Source organism: Scyliorhinus torazame, chromosome 7 (assembly GCF_047496885.1).
Source record: "Scyliorhinus torazame isolate Kashiwa2021f chromosome 7, sScyTor2.1, whole genome shotgun sequence".
Classification (NCBI taxonomy): Eukaryota; Metazoa; Chordata; class Chondrichthyes; order Carcharhiniformes; family Scyliorhinidae; genus Scyliorhinus; species Scyliorhinus torazame.
In genome coordinates this window covers 60,228,383-60,253,367 of record NC_092713.1, presented here as the reverse complement: position 1 = coordinate 60,253,367, position 24,985 = coordinate 60,228,383, and the positions used below count along the sequence as shown (strand labels likewise).

The 24,985-nt window shown below is 46.7% G+C and overlaps 1 protein-coding gene across 3 annotated transcripts in view; it reads right to left on the bottom strand.

The window, feature by feature from the left end:
- The window catches only part of LOC140426248 (ERI1 exoribonuclease 3-like), a 632,563-nt gene that overhangs the window by 595,567 nt on the left and 12,011 nt on the right, over window positions 1–24,985 (bottom strand). For all 3 annotated transcript variants that reach the window (XM_072510772.1, XM_072510770.1, XM_072510771.1), the window contains exon 2: window positions 704–998. In XM_072510772.1, coding sequence (XP_072366873.1) covers window positions 704–991 — 288 coding nt within the window. In that variant the 5' untranslated portion in view covers window positions 992–998. The remainder of the gene's footprint in view (window positions 1–703; window positions 999–24,985) is intronic.

Below are 24,985 nucleotides of genomic sequence, written 5' to 3'. Positions count from 1 at the left end.
GGCATGTCCTCACTTGAAAGCTGAAAGGGTTTATTTTTAGCAATTTTAAGGATTTAGATAATGTGGACCATGAAAATTATTTCACCTTGCCAGAAAAATAGATCCAAAGGTCATGGCCTATGCTTGAAAGTGAGCTATTTCAAAATAAATCTGTGGAAACAATATTTCAGTAAGGGAGTTGTCAGTCTCAAGTGGTATATGGATGCACTGCAACTCTCAGCTATGTCAGAAGTTATGGCTCTCCATAGTCAGATTACACAAGACATCCTTTGTCGGTGCAAGACTTAACCTTATGTTCAGGTGTACAATGGCCAAATAATATTCTATGAGACACAACAAAAATGATCCAAGGTTGGAAAATTCAAATTAATGAAAAATAATTGCAGTGTTGATTATCTGTCACTAGATGTCACTATTGCAATTAAATATTAAAATTATATATTTATGAAGCATGAAAAAGACATTTAGAAGCAGATCATTATTGCTTCCTCAAATTCTTCATCACTTTGACTCCAAGGCTATAAAAGTACACTCCTACAAATTGGACATACAAGTCTAAATTAACTCCTGTGTTCAGAATCCTAGATCAACAGGACATCGTGGTCCAAGATAATTATTATATGGCTCATAAAAACATTGTTTAGAATTGGTGAGAAACTTCTAGGATAAAAGTATGAGCAGAAGATTTATTGTACAAAAATACCTGAGGCTTTATCAATTGTTTATCGCAAGTTGCTTCAAAGTCCAAAACCAAAAAATTGTGGTACGTTTGTGGATGGAAAGATGGTCTAGATGGTGGCTGCTGTCCTGAAGCCATGATATTACCAACCGGAGGAGGCAGTGATTGAATATCTGAGTGTCGCCTGTTAGAAACAAATTCTGCACTTCCTCTCTCGGAAGGGAACAAAAATACCAAAGGTTGTCCCAATCCAGAACTTCTGTGCAAACGAAGAAAATTTGCACTTTTGATGCAATGGATGAACTGCACCATTGGGCTTCTGTAACAGATCAATAGAAATTAAGAGTATCAGGAAACCTTTAAATAGCATAAAGATTTATACAACTCTTTGCAGTTTGAAGGCTGCATGTCAGAATACAGCAAACATTCAAAACAAAAATTCACCTATTCAATTGTAAATTGTTGCGGGCATCTAAAAATCTTGTTTATTATCTGCGGGGTTATATCACAGAAATTTGCATGAACTGATTTTTTTTTCAGGTATCTCATTCCCACTCTTCCTTTCTTATTCCAAGCTAGTAGGCTGGCACAGAAGAATCATATTCCTCCCTAATGTACCACTAATACACTAGCAAAGTGAGAAAGCACTGTAAATACGCATGGTGTTGCTCTATTAGTATTAATATCCACTTTGTTGAATAAAATGAACTGCAACACTGTTTCCAGAATCATGGTCAATAACAACACTGGCAGTAATGTACAGTGCAGGAAGTAAAATTTGAGCAATGTAAGTTGCAACACTGTAGGCTAGAGGGAGTTTTGAACTTTATTTGTATACTATCTAAATCTAGGTAAATCACATAGAAAACAAAAACAGTGAAGGCTCATTTCCTGAACATAATCTTCCGTATCTTGGTTAGTGAAAGGTAACTGCCAAAATTAATAAATTATGCCTTGAACAGCAAGTATATTTCAGTACCTGAATGTTTTAATGAAGAATTAGACCAAGCAACTCCAGGTGCAGCTGGTACAGTTTTTAAATCACTGTTTTCCTGCCTAAGGGCAAGGGTTAGAGTGAAACTCTCCCAAGCCCCCGCCGACAAGTTAGGAGAGAAATCAGTCCTTCCCCCCCACCCCATGCCAGATTCTCTGCAGCGCCCGTGGGAGAACACGCAACACGCTGATGCAAAGCACATTTGGAACAACGTGGTGTACAGATGTCAGGACTCACCTGAACAATGCCTGGGGCTGCCTCCGAAGTTAGAGGTGAAGGCTGCCCGCAACCCTGGATCTTAGAACACCACAGCGGGCGGGGGGTGGGGGGGGGGGGGGGGGGGGGGGGGGGGATACTAGGCAGCTGTTGGGTTGGGGTTGAGACCAGGTATTTGTTTGTCATGTCCAATGATTCCCATTCATTTGTTCAGGTGGAATTTGCAGAAGAGTCCTTTGTGGTAGGCTTTTTTCAGACAAACATCGGGAGTCGTACCTAGGGTGGGCCTAGGTTTTGCTGGCTGCCATTTCTTTTGAATGGTTTTGGAACGTATGCCCATTGTGTAAAATCGGGTCAGCCAGGAAAGAGCTCAGGGACCTGGGTGTTTCGTAAATTCTGGGGCGACATTGTCATATCCTTCTGCCTTGCCACACTTCAAGCCTGTAGGATCTTCTTTTGTTCTGCAACCTCAAAGGGGACAGGGCTCATGTCTTCTCTGTGTTGCTGGTGGTGTGCAGGGTTGACTCTGGGTGTTTCTTTTGGTGTTTTTGTCCAGGGTACCTTAGCTATGGCAAGCAGTGGAAACATGGTTGGGAGTAAATGAGGGGAAGTTTCAAGTGGGGTTGGGAGTAAATGAGGGGAAGTTTTAAGTGGGTGGCTTTTGGGCTGCTCCAAGGTGACGGATTAGGCTCCAACACTTCCAGCTGGAGTGTATGAAGTTTAGTTCTGCTACAGTTTCCTCCCACTTGGTGAAGCGCGTGGCACTGAGGAACCCGATCAGATGGTCTCCTACTTCTGCGTCTCCTGATGCTTCATATGCCCCGAGGAGGCAGCTCTCCCTTCCTCAGCATGGAATATAGATGGGTTGCCAGGGAATTGCCATTCAGGCTGCTTTATAGGTGGCACCGCAGAGACGGTTGTATGCTTCATCAACTTCGATTGTATAGGGCAGCATGGTAGCACAAGTGGATAGCACTGTGACTTCACAACGCCAGGGCCCCAGATTCAATTCCCCGCTGGGTCACTGTCTGTGCGGAGTCTGCACGTTCTCCCTGTGTCTGCGTGGGTTTCCTCCGGGTGCTCCGGTTTCCTCCCACAGTCCAAAGATGCGCAGGTTAGGTGGATTGGCCATGATAAATTACCCTTAGTGACCATAAAGGTTAGGAGGGGTTATTGGGTTACGGGGATAGGGTGGAAGTGAGGGCTTAAGTGGGTCAGTGCAGACTCAATGGGCCGAATGGCCTCCTTCTGCACTGTATGTTCTATGTTCTATGTATGTTTTGATTATGGAGATGCTGCATTCTGAGGTTTCACTGTATCTTGTCCAGCTGGCTTTCACTGTATCTTGTCCAGGTGGCTTTCCGGAAGGTCCTTCGCATCTTCTTGGGTCTGTTGACTACTGAAACCTGAAGGACGGTGTTGGCTGTGCGGGAAGTCATTTAAGACAAGGCTCTGTGCAAGATGGGACTCCCATTAAATGAACCGACCCTGTACAGGTCGGGAGAGTAATCCCTACGCCATCTAGCTGAATGAAATGTTCCTCGCTGTTTTGGATGGTGTATAAATGTCAGATCATTTCTGGTTGCCCACTCTGCAAGCGCTTCACCAGTTCTCAGTATCCCAGTCTGAATGGTGGCTGGTAAAGTCCACCACATAGATGGCTGGGTGGGGAGGGTGGCCAAGATTTGCTGCACCCAGCTGGTGCTTGGGGGCTTGTATAAATTGGCTATATGGAATCCACCAACCGCTGGGGTGTCAGAGAAAGTTGCTGCTAGGCGATTTGCTTGAGCAATGTGAGTTCGGACATAGGCAGCATGGCAATGTTTGGCATGAAGGTGGTAGCACAGGCGGTCGTAGCCTTGTGTGCAATAGCAGCCTGCTTCTTCTGTTCTCACGTGAGTTTCTTGCAGGCAAATTATATCAATGGAGTGTTGAGCAGCAAGAACTTTAATGAGGCTTCGCTTGGCTACCGACGGCTCCTCAATGTTGAGTTGGAAGATTCGGAGAACGGAACTTCCTTTTGGCTTTGGGTCTCTGACTAGGATTCCTTGTGTGGACTCTGCTGATGAAGCTTCCTTCAGAATTTAGTCTACTGGTAGGATCATTAGCTTCCCGGGCAAGCCTTGGTACTGGTGGGGGAAGTGTTGTGAACATTGATCCATTGCTCCCTTCCAAATTTGGTTTCCTGGAGGGGTTCATCTTCCACCTTCAGAATGTTTCTGGAGATCTATCTCCATTTTCAGGAGGTCCACCGTCTTTCTTCAATATTGGGTACCTTCTCAATATGGCACCTGGATAGGAGAGTGGACTTCGCACCATGAGGTCTGCCATGTCACAGAATACAGTGCAAAACATCCGAGTGCAAAAGTAATTAGGGCAGCGCCATAAGATTTGATGTGTTTTCCTACCAGATTCCGCAGCTTTCAAGTCAAAAAACTATCAGCTTTTCCACCTGGATACAAAGCCCATAGCCATGAAGAGGGGCTTTCAGAGGGGAAACCCACACCCAAGCTTAGTCTGTCATGATCTGGGATAAGGAGAGCAGCTGTAGGAAGCAGGACGCTTTAGGTGAGCAGACTTACTCGGACTGAAAAGACTAAATTCATGAGGAGTGAAAACGAGGCTGGAAAATTCAAATTGCTTGTTTAGAGAAGGAATCTTTGGGGAAAATACCTCACTGTGAAAGACAGTTCTGAGATTAAAATTTCCCATGCTGAGGAAGAAAAAGAACAGATGTAAATACTTGGGAGTGAAGAATGACCTTGAATTGGTTCTGGGAAAATTGAATGTCTACTTAAAGGACAGTGTAAGTGTGTCTGTGAGGTGTTTTTTTTGGTTGTGCTAAAAGTAAAAAAAGGAGAATGTGGGCAAAGATATAAATTCCTACAACAATAATGTATTTTGATAGTGAGTCTTAAAACGTGAAATCTTGCTACTAAATCCTTTCAGCTATTAACTGGAAGTTCAAATTTATTTTTAAAAATTAGGATCTGGAGAAGTCACGACAAATTGAGGAATCATCCGCGATTTCAAATCTACAGGTTGAGACAAGTACACTGGGTTTGGCTAGAGTTTAAATGAACAAGATTTCACAATGATTTTTGGTGAATTTATTGAGAAGTTAAAATGGCTATGTCTATTGCTGAAGCTTTATTCAAAAGAGAAGACTTATCTGTGAGTACCATGCACAGTTAAAAAAGGTTAATTTAAAAGCAGTGGCTGAAAAGTTAGAAATAGAGTGCTCAGAAAGCAGAAACAGTTGAAATATTAGCTGAACATCTGAATTTTATAGGGAAAAAAGGCGAATCCAGATAAACCACAGATTGAGTTAGCTGGGATTCAGTTGTAGATTAAACAGTTTAAATTAGAAAAGTAAATGGAAAAACAAAAGATTGAACTTAAAAAAGAGCAAAAGAAAGGGAAATGTGTAAATTAGAATTGCAAGGGTAAGAAAAAGAGAAAGGCAGAGAGAGGGAAGCTTGAGAATTTAAACTGGATACAGAAAGGTTTTGATAACATGATTAAGTGGGAATAGCAATGATTCAGATTTAACTCCTGTGTATGATTTGAATATCTGTCAAGTACCTAAATTCAGTGAGGAGTTGAAATGGATTTTATATTATTTGAGAAAACTGCTACAAGGTTACAATCATTCTTCAATTTCTTTATGGGACGTGAACATTGCTGGCTAGGCCAGCATTTATTGCCCATCCCTAATTGCCCTTGACAAGGTTGTGGTGAGCTGCCTTAATGAAGCACTGAGGTCCAAGTGTTGTACACACACCCACAGTGCTGTTAGGAAGGGAATACCAGGATTTTGACCCAGCGAATGTAAGGAAGAGCGGTATCGTTCCGAGTCAGGATGGTATGTGACTTGGAGGGAATCTTGCAGGTGGTAATGTTCCTATGCATCTGCTGCCTTTGTACTTCTAGGTGGTGGAGGTTGTGGATTTGGAAGATCCTGCCAAAGGAGCCTTGGTGAGCCTTGCTGAAGTGCATCTGGTGGATGTACATGCTGCTGCCACGGTTTCTCGGTGGTTGAGGCAATGAATGTTGAAAGTGGTCAATGGGATGCCAATCAAGTGGATTGCATTGTCTTGGACGGTTTCCTTGGGTGTTGTTGGAGCTGCAGCTATCCAGGCAAGTGGTGAGTATTCCATCACACTCCTGACTTATGTCTTATAGATGGTAGATGGGCTTTGGGGAGTCAGGAGATGACCTATTCTACACAAAATTCCAAGCTTCTCACCTGCTCTTCTAGCCACAGTATTTATATGGTTGGTTCAGTTCAGCTTTTGGTCAAGGGTAACATCCACATTTTGAGTATGGGATATTTAATTTTTTGGAAAGATATTTTATTTAAAACATGTTCAACAAAATAACAAAAGCTTAACATCCAACCAAAGTATAGAGTTTGTATATATTTCCCCTTTTAAACCCCCCCACCCTCGCTCCCCCCCGCACGACAAACAGCTCCTGAAATATAGCCATGAACAGCCTCCACCGTACCTCAAAGCCCTCCTCTGACCCCCTGAAGGCAAATTTCATTTTCTCCAACCTGAGAAATTCGTACAGACTCCTTAGCCATGCCACGACCCCCGGTGGTGTAGCTGACCTCCAATTCAAAAGTATCCGTCACCGGATAAACAGAGAGGCGAAGGCCACAACATAGGTCTCCTTCCCCTGCGACACCCCAAAGATTGCCACCACAGGGTCTGGCTTCACCTCAACCTTTACAATCCTTGATAGGGTCCCGAACACCAGCTCCCAAAAGTTCTCCAACTTTTCACACCCCCAGAACATACGAGCATGACTCGCAGAGCCCCCTCCCACACTTCTCACACTCGACTGCTACCCCCCGAAAAAACCCACTCATCCGAGCCCGAATCATGTGGACGCTGTGCACGACCTTAAATTGTATCAAACTCATTCTTGTGCAGGAGGAGGATGAGTTCACGTGCCGCATTGCCTCACACCAAATTCCCCATCCTATCACCCTCCCCAACTCCTCCTCCCACTTCCACTTGATCCTTTTCACTACTGCCTTGCACTGCTCTCCCAACAACCCATATATATCTCCAATGCTGCCATCTCCCACCTCATCCGGGAGCAGCTATTTCTCTAGAAGCGTATATTCCAGTACCTGAGGGAATAAAGGTAGGTCCTCACGTGCAAAGTCCCGCACCTGCCAATACCTAAACTCACTCCCCCTTGGTAACTCAATCCTCTCCCGCAGCTCTCCTCTAGCTCAGTGAACCTCCCCTCCGAAAACATGTGTCTGACCCACCCCAACCCCTCCTCCCTCCACTGCCTCTAATCCATCCTCCGCTCTGGCTTGAACCTATGGTGTCATTAACACCGACTTGTGACCCATCTTAAAGTGACTCCTCAGCTGATTCCAGATTTTTATAGACGATTCTACTACCAGACCCCTCGTATATTTGCTCGGAGTGAGCGGCAATGGGCCTTCATCAGTGCTCTCAGACTCATATCCTTACAAGACTCCACCTCCAACTTGACCCAGTCTGCCCCCTCCCCCTCCCACTATTGTCTCACCTTATCCACATTCGCTGTCCAATAGTAACGCATCAAGTTCGGGAGTGCCAACCCCCCCTTCCCGCCTCTGCCTTTGCAGCAAAGCGTTCTTCGCCCTCGAAGCTTCCCTGCTCACACAAATTCTGAAATTAGCACATCCACCCTCCGGAAAAAGGCCTTGGGGAGAAAAATCAGGAGGGACTGAAACACATCTTGGCAGTACGTTCATCTTCACCACCTGCACCCTCCCTGCCAATGTCAGGTGCAGCATATCCCAAATTTTAAGGTCCCCCTTGTTCTCCTCCACCAACCCCGTCAGGCATCAGCCATGCACTGTGGTCCACTCATACTTTACCTGGATTCCAAGGTACCAAAACTGCTCCCTTGCAACCTAAAACGACAGAGCCCCCAGGTTCACCCCCATTCCGCAGTATTCACCGGAAATACCTCAGTTTTTCCTACATTCAATTTATAACCCGAAAAAGCCCAAACCTCTCCAGCAAGCCCATGATTCTGTCCATGCTTTCCAACGGGTCCGACACGAACAATAACAAGTCATTGGTGTACAATGACACCCGGTGCTCTCTGCCCCCTCACAATCGCCCGCCACTCAACCGAGGCCCGTAGTGCCATCGCCAAAAGCTCAATCGGCAATGCAAAGGAGCAGAATTAGGCTATTCAGCCCATCGAGTCTCCTCCGCCATTCAATCATGGCTGATATTTTGCTCATCCTCATTCTCATGCCTGCTCCTTATAATCCCTGATTCCCTTATTAGTCAGGGGCCTATCTATCTCTGTCTTAAAGGCACTCAGTGATTTGGCCTCCACAGCCTTCTGCAGCAAAGAGTTCCACAGATTTACCACCATCTGGCTCAAGAAATCCCTTCTCATCTCAGTTTGTAAATTAATTTACGGGATGTGGGCGTCACTGGTTAGGCCAACATTTATTGCCCATCCCTAGTTGCCCTTCAGGAGGTGGTGCTGAGTTGCCTTATTCAACCGCTGCAGTCCACTCTGCTGTTAGGGAGGGAGCTCCAGGATGTTGCCCCAGCGACATTAAAGGAACGGCGATATATTTCCAAGTCAGGGTGGTGAGCAACTTGGAGGGGAACCTCCAGATGGTGGGGTTTCCAGGTATCTGCTGCTCTTGCCCTTCTAGATGGTGGTGGTTGTGGGTTTGAAAGGTGCTGCCTAAGGAATCTTGGTGAGTTACTACAGTGCATCTTGTAGACATGGTTGTCACTGTTCATCGGTGGTTGAGTGTTTGAATGTGTGTGGAAGGGGAAGTAATCAAGCGGGCTGCTTTATCCTGGATGGTGTCAAGCTTCTTGAGTGTTGTTGGAGCTGCACTCATATAGGCAAGTGGACAGTATTCCATTACATTCCTGACTTGTGCTTTGTAGACGATGGACAGGCTTTGGGGGGTCAGGAGGTGAGTTACTCACCGTAGGATTCCTAGCCTTTGACCTGCCCTGATAGCCACAGTATTAATATGGCTAGTCCAGTTCAGTTTCTGATCAATGGTAATCCCTAGAATGTTGATTGCGGGGGATTCCGTGATGGTAATGCCATTGAGTGTCAAGAGGTGGTGGTAGATCCTTTCTTGTGGGAGATGGTCATTGCCTGGCACTTATGTGGCGTGAATGTAACTTGCCACTTGTCAGCCCAAGCCTGGATATTGTCCAGGTATTTCTGCATTTGGACATGGACTGCTTCATGATCAGAAGAGTCACGAATGGTGCTGAACATTGTGCAGCCATCCATAAACATCCCCACTTCTGACCTTATGATGGAAGGGAGGGTGGCATGTGGCGCAGTGGATAGCACTGGGGCTGCGGCGCTGAGGACCCGGGTTCGAATCCCGGCCCTGGGTCACTGTCCGTGTGGAGTTTGCACATTCTCCCCATGTCTGCGTGGGTTTCACCCCCACAACCCAAAGATGTGCAGGTTAGGTGGATTGGCCATGCTAAATTGCCCCTTAATTGGAAAACAAAAAATAATTGGGTACTCTAAATTAAAAGAAAAAATGATGGAAGGGAAGTCATTGATGAAGAAGCTGAAGATGGTTGGGCTTAGGATACTACCCTGCAGTGATGTCCTGGAGCTGAGATGATTTATCTCCAACCACCACAACCATCTTCCTTTGTGCCAGGTATGACTCCAACCAATGGAGAGATTAGTCTGAGGTTGTGCCCTTGGGTTCTAATTTTTCCTACTAGGGGAAACAGCCTCTCTACGTTCACACAGTCTAGGCCTCTCAGTATTCTGTAAGTTTCAATAAGATCCCCTTATCAACATCGCCCGGCACACCACAAAAAAAATCAATCCTGGAATTAACCCTATACTCGTGCGGGAATAAACCTTATACACAAGTGAGAAGAAGGAATATTCCCTCCCTCCGGTGCCCAAACCTCCACAGATGCACCACCCCCATCCTCTCCATAAACCCTGCCAGTTCTCGCTCCATTCTCGACCTCCCCATTGACTTAGGGCTCGACCTATCCACCCTCTGCTCCAACACACAATTGAACTCCTCCCCCCCCCCCCAATAATCAGCTGGTGACAGTCCAATACCCTCTTCATGAATCCGGCATCGCCACAATTCAGCACATACACACTCACTGACACCACCGGAGTCCCCATAGCACCCCAATCACTGTCACAAACCTCCCCACCAGGTCCCGCACTTTCCTAGCCCCTGTAAACCCTGTTTTCTTGCTCAACAATATAGCAACTGCCCTAGACTTCGAGTTAAATCCAGAGTGGAACACTTACCCCACCCATCCCTTCCTCAACATCATCTGATCTGTCACCCAGAGATGTGTCTCCTGCAAGAAAATGACCTCTGCGCTCAAATTCTTCAAGTGCACAAACAGCTGGGACCATTTAACTGGCCCGTTTAGCCCACGGACATTCCATATCACAATTTTCACTGCAGGCTTCTGTCTCCCCTCCCCTCTAGAGTCCGCCATCATCACCTTTAATCTCCGTTCCCCATCCCCATTCTGAATCAGGCCCACAGAAGATGGCCATCCATCCTGTCTATGACCAACTCATCCTCCATAAATGCCATGTGCCCCCCCCCCAACACACACACACACACACACCGCCCCGGACTAACCACCGCAGTTCCCCTCCCACCCACAAGGCCTTCCCAAAAAAACACCATCCCACCCATCCGACTTGCTCCATCACCACTCCTCCACTGCAAACCGCATCTCCGGCCCTTCCCCTCCATACCCCGCACCCAACCCACCATGAGAAACATCATCCCAATGGCCCCTTAGTTGCATGTATCAGAACTTATTCCCTTTCGGGAGCTGGAGCTTATCTGTTAGTTCCCCCAGAGTCTGCTATCTACATATAGGTCCCCTACCATCGGTACCCCTTCATCCTGTCCCCACCTTTTAAAGGAAGCGTCCACCATTGCAGGGGTGAATTAATGTTTTTTTTAATCTAAATTTAGAGTACCCAATTCATTTTTTCCAATTAAGGGCAATTTAGCATGGCCAATCCATCTCGCCTGCACATCTTTGGGTTGTTGGGGGCAAATGTGCAAACACCGCATAAATAGATTTGTCAGAAGTGGGATTGAACCCACACCTCCAGGGGAGACTGCGACCTGAACGCAGCGCCTTAGACTGCTCGGCCATTCTGACCTGCCGGCAAATTTATGGTTTTTTGCAGGTGGGGGCTATATTTGCACCCAGATTGTAGTGGTACCAGAGTTGATTCAATGTCCTCAGCTTGGCCACCACCACCAGGCCTCTTGAGTACTTGGTTGGGGTAAATGGGATTGGGGCCATGGCAAGTGCTCGGAGGAGTGGCCCTGTGTAGGAGGTCTCCTCAGTTCTCACCCTTTCCGCCTCCAACTCTTTGATTCGCCCCCGTACCCTTTCTGCGTTAGCCACCCAGTGATAGAATGTGAGGTTCAGAAGGGCCAGGCCCCATCCAAATTCCTACTTCTTTGTAGGACGGTTTCACATATCCTTGGGTCTTACCTCCCACACAAACGCCATAATTAATTTGTCTACTTTGGTGAAAAAAGCATCGGGGATGAAGATCGGAAGGGATCTGAATAGGAAGAGGAATCTTGGCTGTACATTCATTTTGATTGTCTGCACTCGCCCCACCACTCTCCCCACTTTCCCACCTCCGCAGGTCACTCTTTACCTCTTCTTCCAGACTCGATAGGTTCCACTTATGGATCCGTGTCCATTTGGCGGCTATCTGGATCCCCAGGTATCGGAATTTGCTTTGGGCCAACTTGAAAGCCAGTCTACCAGCTCTGATTCCTGCCGGGTGGTCCACGGGGAAAATTTCATTCCTGCTCAGGTTATGTTTGTTACCTGCGAAGGCTCCAAACTCCCTTAGGGGTTCCATTATTCCTTCCACGCTGGCAAGGGGGTTTGATATGTACAGGAGTAGACCATCCGCATCGAGTGAGACGCGATGCTCCCTGTCTCCCCTCTGGACGCCTCTCCACCCCTTCGCTGATCTGAGGGAGATAGCCTGTGGCTCGATTGCCAGGGGAAATGGAAATAGCAGTGGGGATAAAAGGCATTCCTGACTTGTGCCTCCGTGCAGCCAGAAGTATTCAGAGCTGGTGGTGTTTATCCGTATGCTCGCCAGAGGAGTGCTGTACAGTAGCTTCACACATGGAGGTGTACCCTAGTCCAAACCCAAACTATTCCAGTACCTACATTTGACTCTGTCAAAGGCCTCCTCTGCATCTGGGAAGATGATCACTTCTGGTGTCCCCCCCAGGGTAGGATCATAGTTATGTTCAGCAGGTGTCTGATGTTCGCCGTTAGTTGTCTGCCCTTGACAAATCCCATCTGATCTTCCACAACTACCTCCGGCACGGAGCTCTCCAGTCGCCTCGCCAGGGCCTTCGCCAGGACTTTGACATCAGTGATTAGGAGTGAGATAGGTCTGTGTGACCCGCATTCTGTCGGGTCTTTGCCTTTTTTAGGCATCAGCGATATCGAGGCCTGTGCCAGCATGGGCGGCAGGGTCCCTCTCGACAGCGAGTCATTGAACAGCTCATGCAGGTGCAGGGCCAGTGCTGCTGCAAATCTTTTGTAGAAGTCACCGGGAATCTGTCTGTCCTGGTGCCTCCCCCAACTGCATGGAGTTGATGCTCTCCATGACTTTCTGGATCTGGATTTGATTTGTCGCGTGTACTAAGGTACAGTGAAAAGTATTGTTCTGCGTACAGCCCAGACAGATCGTTCCATACATGAAAAAAACCATAGGACATACGATAAATACACAATGTAAATACATTGACACAGATATCGGGTGAAGCATACAGAGTGTAGTACTATTCAGTCGCGAAGATGTGTTGTGGAGAGGTCAGTTCAGTCCTGAAGACGATCATTCAGGAGTCTGGTAACAGCGGAGAAGAAGCTGTTTTTGAACCTATTAGAGTTTGTTCTCAGGCTTTTGAATCTCCTGCCCACAGTTCTAGTGGAGCTTCCAGTCCTTGGCTCTTTTCTTCCCCCATAGCTGGTATGTTCAGCCCATCGAGAAACCGTTTCATCTTCGAGTCCCCCTCCTGTGGCTCGGAGGTGTACAGTTCCCGGTAGAAGGCCGCGAAGACCTCATTGCTCTTGCCTGGTGCTGTGACTAGCTTACCATTCCTGTCCTTCATCTGTGCTATCTCGCTCATGGCTGCCTGTTTTCTCAGCTGGTAAGCAAGTAGACGCTGGCCTTGTCTCCATGTTTGTAAAAGGTCCCCATGTCTGGCGGAATTGGTGCACTGCTTTCCCCGAGGAGAGCAGTTCAAATTCCATTTGTAGCTTTTACCTCTCCGATAGTAGTTACACGGCAGGGACATGGAGTACATCGATCCATATACAATATGGAGTCGATCAGCTATTGCCTAGCCGCCCTCTCCTTCCTGTCCCTGAGTACCTGATGTGCTATTATTTTTTTCCCATTTTATCACTGCCTTCAGTACCACCCCAGAATGTGGAGGGTTAGACTTCCCCATTCTGGTTGCAGGTTACATACCCTTTGAAGGCTTGTGACATTCTTTCGCAAAACGCCTTGTCAGCAAAGAGGACTGCATCCAGCCTCCATGAGGAGCGCTGGGCCCGGCCCGTCTCCAACCTCACATCCAAGTAGTGTGGTGCGTGGTTGGAGATTACTATTGCAGATTATTCCTACTACCCCTGGAAGCACCGATTTAACCATTACAAGGAGGTTGATACTTTGTGAACTTGGAAGAAGAAGGAGAAGGTATTTGTAATTCTGTTGCAGAAAGTACTGTTTTGACTAAAGATGTGTCCAAAGAATCAAAGCTCAGGCTTCTGAGGGCAAACAGACAATAAAACCTGAAATTGACACCAAAGAGTTAAAACCAGCTTGTGCCAAACTGGATCTGTCTCAATTAAATTTGTCTGCACACCCTAAAGCCACATGCATCAGAACAGAATGCAGCAGCAGATGCTGTTAGGGTGGAACTTTGAGGACAGATTTGAGTCCCAAAGTGGAAAATAAAACATCAAAATGAAGATGCTGTGGTTCCGGCTCAGAAGGTATTGAACAACGCTTGTGCTAGGTGGGAAGCCATACAACAGACAGAATGTAAAAAAAATGAGATTTCTTTTATCACACAAGATGACCTCAATGAGATTCTGAAAGCAGTGAAGGAGAACCATAATCCTATGTTTAAACATGAGAGAGAGAGACAAGTCAGATGGTTGGCTAACTGAGCCTTTTTATATGGACATTAAAGAACTATAGCTCTGAAAAAGAATGGAATCAGAAGCAATAACCTGCTCACTGACTCAGTTTGGGTTCTGCCAGGCCCACTCAGTTGCAGACCTCCTTACAGCCTTGGGTCCAAACATGGATAAATGAGCTGAACTGAGGAGGTGAGGTGAGAGTGATGGCTCTGGACATCATGTCAACATTTGACTGAGTGTGTGGCATCAAGCAACCCTCGCAAAACTGGAGTTAATAGGAACACAATTATTACAATTTTTAGATTAGTTATGGAAAAATGATAAGCAGCAATCTTGAGAAAAAATAGTGAATCAGTGGAGGGTCAAATTCAGTGGCTTGAGAGCAGGCCAGTCCCAGGTAAATTGAAATGACAGATTGTCAGGTAAAACTGTAGCAGAGCAATGGACTGCCTTTAAAGAGGAGTTGGCTTGGTTACATTCCCACACTGGGGAAAGGTAGGGTACTCAAAGCCAGAGCTCCCTGGATGATAAAATAGATAGAGAGTAAGGTGAAGCAGAAAAACAGTGCACATGACTGATGGCAAGCAAGAACATAGGGGAAGTGAAAAAGGAAATGAGACACTTAAGAGAATGGCAGCTAACAGGAAGAGCGGTCCAAACTATAATCATATAAATAGTAACTGGGCAACAAGAGGTAGGATTGTTCAGGTGAAGACTTGAGAAAAGAATAGAAGAATGAGTTGGTGGAATGCAAGTTTTTGTGCATGTGAATAGAAAGGCCATACTGCAAGGAGTGCACTGGGTAAGTTATGAAGATCTGAATAATGGCATTGGTTTAGAAGGGGGGGGGGGCAAGAGATGTATGTAAAACAGGTGACATTTTGAAGGTTAAAGAAATCAGTCTTGGATTAGGGACAGGAAACTGAACTCGGAGTCAAGTTATTAAGGTTGAGCATCTCTGGCGTTAATGGAAAAATGATAAGCAGGATAAGCAAATCCTGAGTTGAGACTCAAGGCACATAGGCGTCTGTAGTTTTATTTCATGTTTTAAGATGGAGAAAGTATCAGTTAATCCAAGTCTTAATATCAGATCATTATCTCCTGAAAAATTAAACAGAAGTAAATGGTAACAGCCGAGGATTGATGAAAAGTAAAAGAGCTGGTGCTGAATGCTATCTCTGTCCAAGTGTAAACTGACCCATGTTCCTAAGCAATGTTGCCAATATTTAAATGGCGAAGGAAAAAAAGCCACTTCTGGAACCTTGGAGTACACCAGAAATGAATGGATGGGCATGGGAAATGGGCATCGATGGCAAGGCCAGTATTTGTTGCCCATCCCCAATTGACACACCATTTCAGAGGGCAAGTAAGAGTCAACCAAATAATAATAATAAACTTTATTACTGTCACAAGTGAGCTTACATTAACATTGCAATGAAGGGAAGTACTGTGAAAATCCAGTAGTCGCCACACTCCGGCGCCTGTTCAGACACACTGAGGAAGAATTCAAAATGTCCAATTCACCTAACAAGCAAGCCTTTCTTACATTAACACTCAATTCAGAATGTCCAATTCACCTAACAAGCAAGTCTTTTGGGAATTGTGGGAGGAAACCGGAGAGCCCAGAGGAAACCCCGCAGACACGGGAAGAACGTGCAGACTCCGCACAGACAATGACACAAGCCGGGAATCGAATCCAGGTCCCTGGTGCTGTGAAGCAACAGTGCTAACCACTGTGCTACCGGGTCTGGAGTCACATGCAGGCCAAGCCAGGTAAAGGTGACAGGTCCCCTTTCCTAAAAGTGAACCAGATGGATTTTTTTATGACAATCAACATCAACATTTGTTTCATGGTCACCATTTCAGAGACTAGCTTTTCGATTCCAGATTCTTACTTAAATATAAATTTTACCAGCTGCCATGGTGGAATTTGAACTCTCACCCAAAGAACATTAGCCTGAGCCTCTGGATTACTAGTCCAGTGAGATTACCAGTGCACCACAATCACCAGGAGATAGCACTACTATGAGTTTATGGTATGTTCTCTCTAAAATGCTACTTCTGGATTAATATTCATCATAATAAATATCTGTGCAAATGAACAGTTTTACAGTACAAAGTAATACTATATCGTTTTATCACCCCACTAATATACGGTAATGAATTTGTAAGTCGCAAAATATGGGGTAGATTATTGTACTTTGCCTTATTTAAATTTTCAGGTATGCCGTTTTCTGAATGTAAGTCGCAAAACAGAAAATACTACATTTAATTTTTGGGGGATAGTGGGCCACTGTAAATGTTAAACTCCCAACATTTAAAAAGCATACAGGATCTCTCAGGAAGCTTGTATTTTTTTTAAAAGCTTAAGTTCATGCATGGCCACTCTTACATCATCACACCTGTTGATTTTTATTTACTGTCAAAATGTAACATGAGGTGGAATTTAACACACCCTTATCTCTGGTGGAGAGTTTGGAGGCAGGGGTAAGCAGTAAATCGGGCACGAGAGTACCACCTCCACCCAATTAAGTCAGGTGTAGAAAGGCTCGTGGACGGCCGTCCAGCCTGGACACTAACTGAGATCCTTAAGAGGGCAATTAATGCCCAGAGGGCATGGGAGCCGCCATGTGGGAAGCTCAAAATGTAGGAGGGGTTTTCTCATTCAAAAGCAGTCCCTGTCTGAATAGAGGATCCCGGCATTGGGAAGGACAAAGAACCCGCTGAAACCCCCCCCAACAACTTAGCTCTGAACCCCATTCCTCAACCCCACCCAGTGACCCTCACTAAACTTTTGCATTGAGTCCCCCGCTGATCTGGGCCTGGGCCTCTGGTGGGTGCACTATTGGTAGCTGACACTGCTACCAGTGCTGCCTGCAATGAAGAGATGCCAACCTCTGTTTGGCCAGTTATTCCTGGATAAGGGTGGGTAGAATTTCAGCCCCCAGGGTCCTTAATCCTAGGGAATGCCTGAAGGTGACTACTTAATTGCCTAATAGTTGAAAATGTTAGACAAGCAGGTCCCTTTAAAAGTAAACCAGGACAAGTTTCAGAGTGAGTTGATTGCAGATGATGCTTATTGAAGCCTGTATTTAAGAGCTGGATTTTTCTGGTGGGGGGTGCTTCAGGATAGAGTGGATCCAGAAGGGAAGAGTTGAAATTGGTATTTGTACTGAACTATAGTATAACAATAAAACAGTTGTGAATCACAGAATGTCTTCTGCTGCCTGATTCATAAAATGGATATCACGCTATGAAACAATAGTGCATTTAATACAGTGAGCCTTTCCTACTGAAGGTGATGCCGAGCTCTCGTTGGCAATACTGCCCATGATGTCAAAGTCGGATTTGTTCAGTATTCAAATAGCAAGATCAAGCAATTGGTGAACAAAATTCTGAAAACTAGCTGAACTATTCACAATTGAGGACAAAAACAGCCACTGTCACTACCAATCATGGAGTCACTAAACAAATGTACAGATTTTGTGGCAGACATTAGTCTTAATGTTTATTTAATGTAAACAGCAGAAATTGTTAAATTATTTATTGATTTGTTGAAACAAAATATCAGATAGATGTGAATGTGCTGCAATAAACTATTTATTGTATCATGCTGACAAAATTCAAATTAGTTTGGGAACAACATCATTATCGACGTAACATAAATAGGTCCAATGTGAACATTACTCTTTTGTGCCAATGTTTTCTTACCCAAGCACAAATTTTACGAATAATTCTTGGCTTCTCATTCCAAAATTTCTTATTAAGAATAAAGTAGCTGAAAATGAAACATAAAAGGATGTCCTGGTGTTGCCTGTTAATCTACAGCTCAAATGAGAAATTTCTATAAATTGAGATACACGGAAACAAAATCTAGGGTTCCCGATGAAAAGAAAACCTCAGTGTCGTACAAAAAACTCAGTGCAGTGCAGGTGTTAAACAGAGGACTTGAAGCAATACAAAGAACAAAAGCAAAAGGAAATGGGAGGATGTAGATAAAGAAAATAAACTCCATCAGCAGTGTCCAGTTATTTGTGAAATAGTAATAATGCATGACAGGTAGCTGGGGTATTATTATAAGGTTTTAAACACAATAAATGGCTTTTGATAAAGTTATCAGAATGCTGGACCTCAGAATGAATGCTAAATTCGGTGTGATAAAATAATTATGGTTGACATGGATCCGATAGGCTCCTGTTATGCTGTAAATTTTCTATGATTTCACTGAAGTGAGTCGATTTCAGCAGGGTTGTGGAAGAAAAGCATCAAGTTTAACTGAAGCAGGAGTTGTATGGAGAGGCCAGGAGGGGAAAATTAAAAGGGATACAAATGCCAGCATGATTTAGACTTGTTGGGAAATGAGACAAAGAGGGGATTTTCAAACTGCAGTTTGCCCTGATGATGTTAAAAAATGGAGGAGCCACCAGTTGAAAATTAAGAAATGTCTATCGCCTGACCACGATTCAGTTTTCAGGTGATCCTGCAAGCAAATTGCCAGCAGTGTTGCCTAAAATAAACAGATACCTATTTGACTATCCAGGTAGGCGTCCAATCTTTAGTATCCCAATGCAGAAAGAGTGGACTGCACATTGGTACTGGGCCTCGCCTTCCCTAATAAGTGGCCCATCAAAGGAACTTCATGATGATGCTCACAAAACATGCAATGCCATGGGGTCTGTGCTAGGGCCTAAGCTATTCACAATAGTCATGGCATAGTTGAAGAGACCTATTAATAAATCTAGGTTTGTTGATGACACAAAACTAGATGGAAGTGTAAACTGTGAAGAGGTCACAAAGAAGCAAAAAGAGGTATAGGCAGGTTAAGGAAGTGAGCAACAAAGTGGCAGATGGAATATAATATTGGGAAATGTGAGGTTATACATCCTAGTAATAAGAATAGAAAAGCAGAATATTTTTTTAAAGGCGTGAAACTTGTAACTGTTGATGTTCAAAGAAAACATAGAAAATAGGAGAAGGCCATTCAGCCCTTCGGGCCTGCTCCGCCATTCATTACGATCATGGCTAATCATTCAATTCAATAGCCTGATCCCACCATCACCCTCCCCCATATCCTTTGATCTCCTTCACCCCAAGTGCTATATCTAACTGCTTCTTGAAAGCATACAATATTCTGGCCTCAACTGCTTTCCCTGTTCTGGATAATAGAGAAGAGGCTGTCGTAGGAGACTTGGCAAGATGTTGCAGTGCATCTCACAAATAGTACATACATACTACAGCCATAGGCAGAGAGAGTGAATGTTTAATGTGGTGGATGAGTGCTATCAAGCTGGCTTTTTTTGTCCCCAGTTACATCAAGCATCCTGAGTGCTGTTGGAGTTGCATAGGCATATGGGGAGCATTCCATCATACTTCTGATCTGTGGATGGTGCAGGTTCTGGGGAATCAGGAGGTGAGTTACTCACTGCAGAATTCTCAGCCTCTGACCTGCTCTTGTAGACACAGTGGGTGGGATTCTCCGAGCTGAAATCGCAATCGGCGCTGGGGCGGAGAATGGGTGTTGACTTCGAAAACCGGTGCTTCGCCGCTCCCGGAGAATCGCCGTGAATCGTGCGCACCCAGTTTACGTGGCGCGGGGTAGGGAGCCATTGTCAGAGGGAGCCATTGTCAGAGGGAGCCATTGTCAGAGGCCCCCCCCCCCCCCGCCGTGATTCACCGATGACAACTGGCCGAGTTCCCGACGCCGTGGTTTTAACCACGTTTTGCCTGTCGGGAAAGGTCATCGGTGGCTGCGGACTTAGTCCACGGCCGTCCTGGTGGGAGGAAGGGGGATCCTTCACTGGGGGGGGGGGTCTCAGGAACGGCCAGACTAGCAATCGGGGCCACCGATCTGCAGGGACGCGCGATCTCGGGGAGGGCCTATATTATCTGGGCTGCACCGAGTGGTGAGTCCGCAATGTCGCGCGGGGTGGCCGCCAAAGGCCGCCGCCGTGCGCAGACTTCCAACCGGATGTCCAGAATGAAACGCCCGCGTTTTGATGCTGGAGTGGGGACATAACCCCATTATTGGAGAATCCCGCCCAATGTTTGTGTGGCAGGTACAGTTAAGTTTTTGGTCAATTGTGAACCACTGGATGCTGATTGTGGGGGACTCAGCAATGGCAATGCTATTGAATGTCAAGGAGAAATAGTTACATTCTCTTTTGTTGGAGATGGTAATTGCTTGGCCCTTGTGTAGCTTGAATGTTACTTGTCATTTGCCTAAGCCTGAATGTTGAATGTTGTCCCTGTCTTATTGCATGCAGACGCAGACACAGACAGCAAGTGTCGGGTAATGAACATCAGTATCTAAGGGGTTGTGAAGGGAACTGAATGCTATGCAAATATCAGCAAACATCTCCACTTCTAACCTTAAGGTGGAAGGAAGCCAACTCAGACAAACTCTAGAAACTATATCTTACCTTATACTTGTGCATAATCTCTCTCTGCACACCACTGGGGCTGTAACATCAGCCATAGCACTACTGCACTCATGGAATTTGGTTCCTACATCTCTTCTCTGGTAACAGCTTCCTTCCCCCTCAAAAACCAACTCAGATTTGTCTATTGGCTCACATTTTTAGTTGCTCCTGTAACTTGCCTCCAGTTTCAGGGCCTCCATTTTTCCACTGAATTGTATTATTTTGCTGTATTAAATTGCTAGATTGCTGTTGTGATATGACAAATATCTTTGAAATACCTATTTAAGAATTGTTCTACGCTGATGTTTAAATGAAAGTAGCTACACAACAGTAATTGACTGCACAGGTTAGATGACTCCTCTTTCACCTCTGGAAATTCTGCCCAGAAAATGAGATTAAATCTAACTTGTTCAACACAAATATGGTCAAATCTTAATCATATTATCCAAACGTTGGGTGTTTCATGATGACCGTTAGCATCTGGGGGCTTGGTTCCAATGTCAATGCTTGCTGAAAAAAATCAGCATGGACTGGTGATCAATGTTGTCAAATTTTTGTGGCGCACTAGCATTTTTTGAATTTACATCAGGTTTACAGCAAAGAAACAGGCATTTGGCCCATGCTACACATGAACCTCTTGCTACCTGTCTTCACCAAACCCCAACTGACTTAACCTTCTATTTCTTGCTCCCTCATGAGCTTGTCTATACTATTTGCACCAACGACTCCTTATGGTAATGCATTTCACCTTCTGACCACACTGTTTGAAAACAGGTTTCTGCTGAATTTCCTTTTGCTTTACTGGTGAACACCTTCGGCAAAATTCTCCATGTTGACGCTGGGACTGAATAGCGTGCGGTTCGCATTCCCATTGGGAGTGCTACTTATGGAGCAGTTCAGGACCTGCTAATGGGCCAGCATTCTGCTGATGCGAATTCAAAGCAATTCCCGACCCAGCGGGCTTTCTAACCGCTGGGGCCGGAGTTAGCGCCAAACAGCCAGGCAGCTGGAGCTGTTTTTAAGCACTTCACTTACCACACACTCACTGCAGCCACCAAGATGGCTCACAGAAGACCTTCCCCCTGAGTTTGGCAGTCCGAGGTGAACTCAGAGCTCCATGCCAGTGAGGAGCGGAGGGACACACTCTTCCCCAGCGTGAGCCGCAGACGCAAGCCTGCCCTCCTGAACACTGCCTGGAAGGTGGTGGCAGAGGCAGTCAGCACTGCCAGTCTCACCAGGAGACGACAGCTGGTGATCCGGGGAGAAGGGGGCCCACTGGTGAGTCCTCTGCCCTGAGAGGGTAGAGAGCCAAGAAGGGTTCAGTAGGCTGTAGTGTAGGTGTCCTCTAGTTGGGGTAGGCTCTACTGATCCCTTGCTTTCTCTGCTATGGGACAGCACTTCTGAGGAGTGCCAATACCTGCCTGGTGAGCTCCTGATTGAGCTTGGCCCTTGATGATGCAGCTGGGGACTTCCGGGTGCGGCGATGACCAGCTAAGTCGCACGTTTTGGCAGCTCCCGGTGGAACGGACTTTTGGGCTCTTAATAAGAGCCCCAACGGCAATTTTAACGGCTAGAAGCACTGTGCGGTAAACCAGAAGGGAATCCCCCCTGGAAACGGATGGAAAAAGGAGAGGGAAGTGGCCAGATTGCAGTGGATCCTTTGGAGCAGCGGCAAGGAAGGCAAGCAAGAACCAAGATGGCGCGGAAGGTGGCAGTTTAACATGGGGCCCTGAACAACAAGAGTTTTTGAAATGTTGCGTGGAAGAACTTAAAAAGGAAATGAAGGAGCTGTTGGCCCCGATATTACAGGTATCGAAGGGCTAAAGGATGAGCAAAAGACCCAGGAGCGGGAGCTTCGGGTCGTGAAGGCAAAGGCTGCCGAGAACGAGGACGATATACAGGGCCTGGTGGTGAAGACGGAGATGCACGAGGCACACCATAAACGATGTGTGGAAAGACTGGAGGTGCTGGAGAATAACGCGAGGAGGAATAATTTAAGGATTCTTGGTCTTCCTGAAGGTGCAGAAGGAGCAGACGTCGGGGCATATGTGAGCACGATGCTGCACTCGTTAATGGGAGCGGAGGCCCCGGCGGTCCGCTGGAGGTGGAGGGAGCATACCGAGTGATGGCGCGAGGACCGAGAGCAGGAGAAATTCCTAGAGCCATAGTGGTGAGATTCCTCCGTTTTAAGGACAAAGAGATGGTCCTTAGATGGGCAAAGAAAACTCGGAGCAGTAGGTGGGAGAACGCGGTGATCCGCGTATATCAAGACTGGAGTGCGGAGGTGGCGAGGAGGGCGAGCTTTAATCGGGCCAAGGCGGTGCTTCACAAAAAGATAAAATTTGGAATGCTGCATGTGGGTCACATATCAAGGGAGGCACCACTACTTTGAGACGGCGGATGAGGCGTGGACTTTTATTGTGGAAGAAAAACTGGAATAAGCGGGTTATTAAAAAAGAATGTTTGAAACAAAGTGGTGGGGCGAGTATGGGGGGGCGAAGAGGGGGGGAAAAAGGGGGGGAAAGATGAGTTTTATGTTATTAATCCTGCGATGCGGAAACTTTTCTCTCTTCCACAGGTGGTGGTGGAGGGAGGAAGGGAGGTGGAGGAGATGGGGCGTTGGCCATGGGGGGCGGGGCCAAAAGGGAAGCGCGGGCTTTGTTCCCGCGCTATGATAATCATGGCGGGAATAGGGAAGCAGGAAGGAGGGGGCGTCGCACGGTGCGAGCCGAGGTCACGGGGGGAAGCCGAGGTCGGCCAGAGTTTGCTGACTTCTGGGAGCAACATGGGGGGTGTAACTACGCTAGTGGGGGATCTAGCGGGGGGGGGGGGGGGGGAGCTACTGGGTTGCTGCTGCTGGGGAGAGGGGGGAGCTGGAATGGGGTGGGGTGGGCGGGAGGGCACCGCCTGGGGGGGACACAGCTGCGTGGGAACCGGGTGAGGAGCTGGAAAAAGGGGATGGCTAATCGACAAGGGGGGGGGCGGTAAAAAGCCCCCCAACCCGGTTGATCACGTGGAATGTGAGAGGGCTGAACGGGCCGATAAAGAGGGCACGAGTACTCGCACACCTTAAGAAACTAAAGGCAGACGTGGTTATGTTACAAGAGACGCACTTGAAACTTATAGACCAGGTTAGACTACGCAAAGGATGGGTGGGGCAGGTGTTTCATTCGGGGCTAGATGCGAAAAACAGGGGGATGGCTATACTAGTGGGGAAGCGGGTTATGTTTGAGGCAAAGACCATAGTGGCGGATAGCGGGGCAGATACATGATGGTGAGTGGCAAATTACAGGGGGAGGCGGTGGTCTTGGTAAACGTATATGCCCCGAACTGGGATGATGCCAATTTTATGAGGCGCATGCTAGGACGCATCCCGGACATAGAGGTGGGAAAGTTGGTAATGGGGGGAGATTTTAATACGGTGCTGGAGCCAGGGCTGGACAGGTCGAGATCCAGGACTGGAAGGAGGCCGGCTGCAGCCAAGGTGCTTAAAGATTTTATGGAGCAGATGGGAGGAGTAGACCCGTGGAGATTTAGTAGACCGAGGAGTAAGGAGTTTTCGTTTTTCTCCTGTGTCCACAAAGTTTATTCGCGAATAGACTTTTTTGTTTTGGGAAGGGTGTTGATCCCGAAGGTGAGGGGGACGGAGTATACGGCTATAGCCATTTCGGATCACGCTCCACATTGGGTAGACTTGGAGATAGGGGAGGAAACAGAAGGGCGTCCATCCTGGAGAATGGACATGGGACTAATGGCAGATGAAGGGGTGTGTCTAAGGGTGAGGGGGTGCATTGAAAAATACTTGGAACTCAATGATAACGGGGAGGTCCAGGTGGGAGTGGTCTGGGAGGCGCTGAAGACAGTGGTTAGAGGGGAGCTGATATCAATAAGGGCACATAAAGGAAAGCAGGAGAGTAGGGAACGGGAGCGGTTGCTGCAAGAACTTCTGAGGGTGGACAGGCAATATGCGGAGGCACCGGAGGAGGGACTGTACAGGGAAAGGCAAAGGTTACACGTAGAATTTGACTTGCTGACAACGGGTACTGCAGAAGCACAGTGGAGGAAGGCACAGGATGTACAGTATGAGTATGGGGAGAAGGCGAGCAGGTTGCTGGCCCATCAATTGAGGAAAAGGGGAGCAGCGAGGGAAATAGGGGGAGTGAGGGATGAGGAGGGAGAGATAGAGCGGGGAGCGGAGAGAGTGAATGGAGTGTTCAAGGCATTCTATAAAAGTTTATACGAAGCTCGGCCCCCGGATGGGAAGGAGAGAATGATGTGCTTCCTGGACCGGCTGGAATTTCCTAAGGTGGAGGAGCAGGAGAAGGTGGGACTGGGAGCACAGATCGAGATAGAGGAAGTAGTGAAAGGAATTAGGAGTATGCAGGCGGGGAAGGCTCCGGGACCGGATGGATTTCCAGTCGAATTTTATAGGAAATATGTGGACTTG